The 7,668-nt window shown below is 45.8% G+C and overlaps 1 protein-coding gene across 1 annotated transcript; it reads left to right on the forward strand.

Moving 5' to 3' along the window:
- Window positions 1-3,067: 3,067 nt before the first annotated feature.
- On the forward strand, window positions 3,068-6,986 carry GCG54_00015103 (uncharacterized protein; the record flags this gene model as incomplete). Its single annotated transcript, XM_045414918.1, has 2 exons — window positions 3,068-3,599; window positions 3,658-6,986. The coding sequence occupies 2 exons, from the start codon at window positions 3,068-3,070 to the stop codon at window positions 6,984-6,986; spliced, it is 3,861 nt and encodes a 1,286-aa protein (XP_045261040.1).
- Between the last annotated feature and the right edge of the window lie 682 nt (window positions 6,987-7,668).

The raw sequence follows: 7,668 nt of genomic DNA on the forward strand, positions 1-7,668 counted from the left end.
AGTTACTTATAAGTTTAAGATATAAAACTATATTAAATAATTATAGCTTTATTATATTATTTACTCCTCTTACTAAGATTTTAGTTATACTATATACCTTAATAAGTATTCTATATATTTTAACCTATAGAAAATCTCCTATTAAGGTATTTTATAAGATAATAAACTATTTTATATAATTAAATATATATATTATAGAGCTTAAGTTTAATATTATAGATCTTATAAGAGAGTATTCTTCTAATACTATAAATACTACTTTAATATATCTTCTAGTACTTCTATAAAATTATATTAACTCTAAAGAGGACTTTATAGCTTTATAGATTTATTTTATAAAGTTTTTATTATTCTTTATTCTTCTATTAAGGATATATTAAATAACTATTTAGAGGATCTATAATTTTAGTTAGATTATTATATTAATATAGAAATACTTAGAGAGTTTATATATATTATAGTATAGTTTATAATATAATTTCTCTACTTTTTAAATATCTAAGAGAAATTCTTTTTATTTTTAGTAAATTCCTACTACTACTAAAAGTTATTTTAAGTTTTATCCCCTTTAAAAGCCTCTCTTATAGCTTATTCTATAGTTAGTTAATTTATTAAATTACTTAATTCTATTTAGTTAAGGTTCTTTATTATAGATTATAAAACTAAATATACTTCTACTTACTTTAAACTTCTATAGAGTAGTTTTAAAATATATAAAATATATTTATATATTAGAAATAACTTTACTAACTATAAAGTTATATTAGATTACTAAAAGAAGCTTAATTATATAGTAAGTAGATATCTATATATTAAAGTAGTTCTAAGTAAGTATATTAATATATTTAGGAAATTAGATTAAGGAGTCTAAGTTATTTAGAACTTTATAGCTTTAGTTTTTATAGATTATATTTTCTTAGTAGGAGATCTATACCTCTATATCTTTCTTTATTAAGAGATATTTTTAACTAAGAGCTATAATTATTATAATATATTTAGAGATTATATAGGTTTTATACTCTCTTTTATTATAGTTAATATAGGTTTTAAGTTTATAAAACTACTTATTAAGACTTATATTAATAGTATAATAATATTTTAAAAGTTCTATAAATACTAATTTCTTAATAAACTATTAGATCTTTTATATACTTTTTATTATACTATTTTATTCTTTTTTAAAAAAGCTATAATCTACTCTTAGTTTACTATAAAGAGTATAATTTATTTAAAAAAGATCTTTAAGTTTCTATACTTAAGGTATCTCTTTATTATCTTTAGAGAGGATTATTATAATTAAAAACCTTTAGAATAAGTAGTTAGAGGTATATAGGAGTTTTAGAGGTATTATAAACCTCTAGAAAACTAACTTATAAACTTAAGTAGTGTTCTTAGAGAACTTCTTAAGGTTTATAGTATATTATAATTAATAAGAATAATAGAGAGCTTAAACTTAGTTAATCTAAAATATTTAATCCTCTATACCTTTTAGAAAGATCTTTTTACTATTTAGAAGTATTATTATATACTTATTAGCTATTCTTTAGTACTATATATAGCTTAATAGTATATTAGTTAATATAAATTAGACTATTAATTAATAAATTAACTTAGATATATATTATATATATATCCCTAAGAACTAGTAAAACTCTACGTATAGGTTTCATAGGGCCTACTATTCTCGCTAGGCGGATTATCTATTTATCCGGTCCTCCCCTAGCGGCCAAGAGGCGCTAATTTAACCCCTGCAATCTGACATGATGGGCGAGGGGTATTGCAGCAGTCTAATTAGTGTGACTGGCGATGGGGAATTCGGCTGGGTTGGCATCGACATTGTTTGTCGCCCTTTTTTCCGACTGATGGCTTTCTATGATCATCTAGGTAAGGCATACTAATGTCACTGGCAGATCCGGCACGAGCTCTTGTGGAGGGCTCTGTGTGCTTCACAGCTCAGGTCATGCGGGTGTCCTCCGCTCCACCGCAACAGCTGCGCCGCATGCTTGCCTCGGAGAAACACGCAATGAAGACCGTTCATCCGCTGTGAGACCAGACCCGAGTCGTCTCTACGCACTTGAAAGTTCTGCCAGATGCCGCCTCATGCGCCGAGATGATTGTCGCACAGCCCTCTCACCCAGAGCAACTGGGAGTGCCTTACACTTCACCTGGAAACCGGCCTCACTGGTGGGGCCGTGACGCCGAGCTGCACACGCCGTAGAATCCGTATCGCCGGGCTGGTGGATGCCCGGGCTTCGGCCCGCACCGTGCCTGCTGTCAGAAACTTTGGATTGCTCGCGCCTTCCTGGATGGCGAGTGTTTTCATTCATCTCTCCTTCCACAGCAAAACATCGTCAAATGCCTTGCAAACTCTGCGCTTTCCCGATCCAATCTCCGCTGTCAGCCTCCCCATCCCAACCGGGCAGGTCGTAATCACTCACCCAGGTGACTCCAACCACTCTCACCAACCTTGTCTCTCCAGGCTGCAAAGTCCCCAAACATTTCCTCTCATTTCGCTTCACCAGCCTTGCTCACCCAGCACAGCATCCGATCGTCGGGGCCGGCCCATTCCTCTTTCGTCAACATCGCGACATTGTCTTCGGGCACTGTGCACCAACAACTCAGCTCTCACTATTTTCTGACTGCGCCGCTCACTTGCCTCATCGTCTGCTACAGATCCCCTGCAACACCAACATCGAGTAGCATTTGGCCCCTGCCACTGCATGCACCCAGCCTTGCAGCCGTCCCACGGAGAGCGGGCCACTGCCTGCCCGCACTGTGTGTTGGTTCTCTGTTCCATCATCACAGCCCCCAAACTGCGTTTCAAACCTGATCGCGGGCGCTTAATTATCTCTCGCGCAAGAGGTCCACCCACACGAACGACTCGACTCCATCTAGCCTTGCTGCAGGAACAGGCCGCCGGCATGCTACAAAAGATTCTGAGCCGCTCCTTCGGCGCGGGACGCTGTGCCACCAAAAGAAACGAAAGCTGTTGCTGTGCCTTTTTGTCTCATCTGCCCGATGGAAATCCTTCGTTCCCGCCAACGTTCGAGATTGAGGGGCTAGGATCATGGATTCAATCGCCGCCGGGCACCGAGCCTTGAGTGGGAACACAGTCAAGAGATACTCGATCCCTCGAAAACCAATCGCGAAGACGGTCGTACCAACTGCGGAGGAGTTGGCCGTCTTTGCCCAGTCGACACACGGCCTGACCATCGACACACACTCGAGGCCGCCGACGAGGGAGTATGGAACTGGCGACGAAGAGCAGTTCACCGTCCTTCGCCAAGCATCGCCACAAGAATCGCCGGCGAGTCCGCCTCGACAGAACAGCGAGAAGCTGACCGAGACGAAATACGATGAGCCAAGGACTCGTGCCGTTAGCGTCAGCGATGGAAACGAAGCCGAGAAGGGCAAACTTCACCGCAGTGTAACCTGGAGACCCAAATGGCTGCGACCTCAGTCTGTCGGTACCTTTGCCGTCTTCTTCCTCCTCATGACGGCGGACCTGGTGTTCATGATGCGGTATAGCAATCAACATGATGGCCTCGTCAAGACTCAGGCGAATTTGGTCTACGTCTGGCGAATCGGGCCCGTCGCAGGTAAGCGTCTCATCGCCAGCATCCCAGTACGTTGTTCGAGAAAATAACTTTCGGCAAGCTCTCGCCCTTCTTGCTGCTCTATGGGCACGAGTGGAACTGCAGGCTATGCGGTATATGCCTTGGATTGCCATGCGCCAAAACATGCCCCTGGGCAAAGATGGCTACGCGCTCGATTACACAGCGATGTCGTCATTCGTGGCCCTGATTCAGTCTCTGCAGCACAAACACTATCTGGTGTTTATGGCCACGACGATTGGTTTTATTCTCAAAGCCCAAATCATCATGGCACCTGCGCTGTATGGCCTCACGACGGTTGAGATACCAAGCAACATCACCACGGATGTCCTCGACTCCTTCAACGTGGGCTATCTAGATGACACCGACGACACCACACCTTACTATGCGGCTCGAGCGATGAAGGATTTCGACATGCTGTATCCCTTTGGGGTCAGCAAAACAGCCGCATACCAGACATTCCGGCAAGTGAACGGTACTGCCAGAGGAACCTCTGAGTCACCAATGACGGGTGTTGTGGATGCCTTTTTCTCGGACATGCAGTGCTTGAAGATGCAAAGCCACTCAACATGGAGCACAACCTACAGCGAAGGAAAAGATGGAGATATCGTCACCACCGTTGGTGTAAACCTCACGTTCGAAGGCTGCGATGCTGAGATACCGGTCATCAACTACGAGGTTCCGCAGCCAAGCATTCACAGTGGCCGCTCTTGGGAGGCCTGGGGCTCCGTTAACGAGACTCTCTCCCCCAGACGACCATGTCGCAACCTGCCCGACCAAAGTCCGCAGTTTGTATTCTGGATGGGTCGCTTTGATAGATCGGCAACCAACTCCTCAAGGATGTATCTCACGGACGGCGCTGCCGTGCTGTGCTCGCCCACTGCATGGTTATCAAAAGTCGAGGTCGTGGACGACGGTATCATACCAAAGATCACCGTGCTAGAAGACCAGCCAAAGACCATCGTCGCGGCAGACACGTGGAAGCTGCTCTACAAGTCGATCCCAGAAAGCATGGGAGGACATTTTGTGCCTGACACATACAAAACGAACACGGCCGGACCCCTCAAAGCCAACCAGTTATTCTGGGGCAATGACTACGACTCAGGAGACGCCAGCTTGATCACCACGGACAACTTATACGACTCTGTAAAGAACCTGACGCAGACGCTAGGTCCCTTCTTGGGGCACTATCTTCTTCGAGAACCCGACAATTTCAAGCATAATGGGGCTTTCCTGGAGAGCACTGACAAGTTGATTGTCAACCAATTGGTGTGCGTGGTCATGATCGTACTATCCGCGCTGAGTACTTGCATCGCCTTCTTGGTTGCCATACGCTTCAGGCGTCGCACGGCTGTCTGGCATCGAGACCCCGCAACTATGGTGGGCAATCTCATCTTCTTCCGTGATCATCCAAAATTCGTTGAAGGCGTTGAATCTTCGGCGCTTATCGACATCTCTGCGGTATGGAGACGGTGCAGATTCACTCCGACGGCTCTCAGGCTGTGGATTCGGGCGCCCTTCGTCATCTTCGTCGCCATGCTTGCAGCCGGTCTCATTTACACACTGCGTCTGTCCGAAACATCTAACGGATTCGTCGATGTGAATGAAGACGGCTACTGGCACCTCCTTTGGACTTCGCTACCAGCTACAGTCGCCCTTATCGTTTCTGGATATGTTAGCTCATGCGATCACATTTATCGGAACCTCGCACTCCTTTCATGTCTGTCTTCTCGACCATGCAGCGTGGAGGAGGTCGACTGCTCCTTACTCGACATGCTTGGAATCCGGGCACTTTACCACTCTTTCCGTCGTCGCATCTGGGCATTGACACTTGCGCAGACCCTGGCTATTATTTGCGGTTTCTTGACAACTCTGCTTGCCGTCCTCTTTACTGCGGAGACGGTGCCAGAGCAGACGAGCCTCCAACTGACGCAGCAATCCTGGTTCGGAACTCAACTGGGCGCAGCGGATAACAACAGTGCTCAGTATTCTGTCACTAGGATGGCCTTGGCTGGTCTTCTGAGCCGAGCGGAGGGCACCAACTTCAGCTCCTCTCGCAACACCTTTGGCGATCTCGTATTTCCAATTCTTGGCGGTCTGGACGGTATTGAAGATGCGCAGAACAAGACGCTGAAAATGACCGTTCCAGCCGCGCAAACTCAGTCATACTGCGAGAAGCTGCCCGATGACCAATATTCTTTCATCTTGAAGAATAACATGACAGAAAGCGGGCTGGATTACTATCAGACAACGGTAACCGAGCCCTTTACCTGCCGCAATTCCAAGCAGACAAGCGCCAACATGACAAATGTTTTCAACCTGATGTCCGACGCGGGAATTGTCGGCGATTACTTCGCTGGAATCATGAGGTCCCACGAGAACCTCCGAGAGACCATCGGTGTCTGCAACCTTCGAGTGGAAAGCGGCTTCACGGATGAACAGTACTTTCCTGTCAGGACGCATACGTACTATTGGGGCAAGTACTCGGCGATGATCAAAGGGTTCGAGTTCCTGGAGATCTGGAAATGCAACTACACCGTCGCCAAAGTCGACACCGAGGTGAACTTGATCAATGTAGATGGGGATTTCATCATCGACGCGGATAACCCTCCAATCATCGACCCTTCTACCACGAGGACGTGGGATCCCCCGATCGATCTTCCTTTGGAGGCGGGACTAAGCCGGGTGGAACTCAACGATACCCTGGCGGACGTGATGAAAAACGAAATACAATCATATATCAAGCCATGGGCAGGGGATTTGGAAGTGGAAGAGCTTTTAAGGCGCCTGACTCACAAGTACAGCTTTATCCAGGGCCAGCTATTGAACGTCGAGGGCCGTCTGGGACTTGATGAAGATTCGACATATTCTGGCGCGCCAGGAGCCCTCCCGGACATTGACGCCGTCGTCATCGACACAGGTCGACGTCGACTGAAGCAGAGTCCAATGATCACATACATCATCGTCGCGATCCTGTGCTTAGCAGGCGTCGCAAACTTTGCTGCCATTCTCTTCAAATCTCGGGAGAGTGTGTTCAATATGGGCACCAGGGGCTTAGCTCCCGAGGGCTTCAGCAGCATCGAGAGCATGGTCGGTCTGTTGAGGGGTTCCAACGCCGCGGACCACTTACCGTCGGGGACGCACATGCTATTGAAGGAGGAGCTCCACGGACAGATGTCCAATGTAAATTTCCAGATGGGATGGTTCCAGAAGCGGGATGGGACCCGCGTGTTTACGGTTGGCGTTCTCGGGGATGATGGGTTTGAGTTGAAGGGGACAAAGAAGGCGACTGAGAATGAGATTGAGAGGTTGAGGAGGCTGACTTATGATACCTTTGGGAATGATTATATGGGGAACGGACAAGGCGCTTAGGTCTTTTTATGGGAAGGCATTCTTACCTTGTCGTGTCATAATACCATGAAGCTTGCATGGAGCGTATGTACTTCAATATTCCTGCAAACGTCACATTCTACATTCTAGCAGATTTTCCTGTGGAAGGGGCTTGCAATCTTCACTTCGTCAGGGGCTTGAAATGCAGTTTTCTGACGCTAGACCTCTAAGCCACCCATTGTCCCTGGCCTTTGCATCTGCATTGGTTGGGAAAGTGTGCATATCAAGTCTCGGGAGGGGTTAAATTCGCAGTGAAAATTATTAACAGGGTAGAAAGGGACATGCACTGCACTACACGTGATGTGCCTTCATTGGTTGAAGCCGTGACTGAACCTCCCTCGGGGGGTGATCGACAAGGGGGATTGAGAGGCTGATGAGGCTTGTATAGAATACCTTTGAGTATGATTTGAACTAGGAACAGGGACGGCATTTGGTATGTTCTATGGCTCAAGTGTCATTCCCTCCATTAGGATGATATGGTGTCTTTGAAGATGGCGACGGATGCTCCTTCATCGGGCGCGACTGCGCATGTGGTGAGCTTGACACTACTATAATAAGGCTACTAGAATCCAGTACCCTAAGGAGGGATTAAGATCGCAGTGAAGACATGGGCGCCGACTCCTGCATTCACAGCAACAGCAAGCCATAGTCATTGGTCAGCAAC

This window comes from Colletotrichum gloeosporioides, assembly GCF_011800055.1.
Source record: "Colletotrichum gloeosporioides strain Lc1 chromosome Unknown consensus_66, whole genome shotgun sequence".
NCBI lineage: Eukaryota > Fungi > Ascomycota > Sordariomycetes > Glomerellales > Glomerellaceae > Colletotrichum > Colletotrichum gloeosporioides.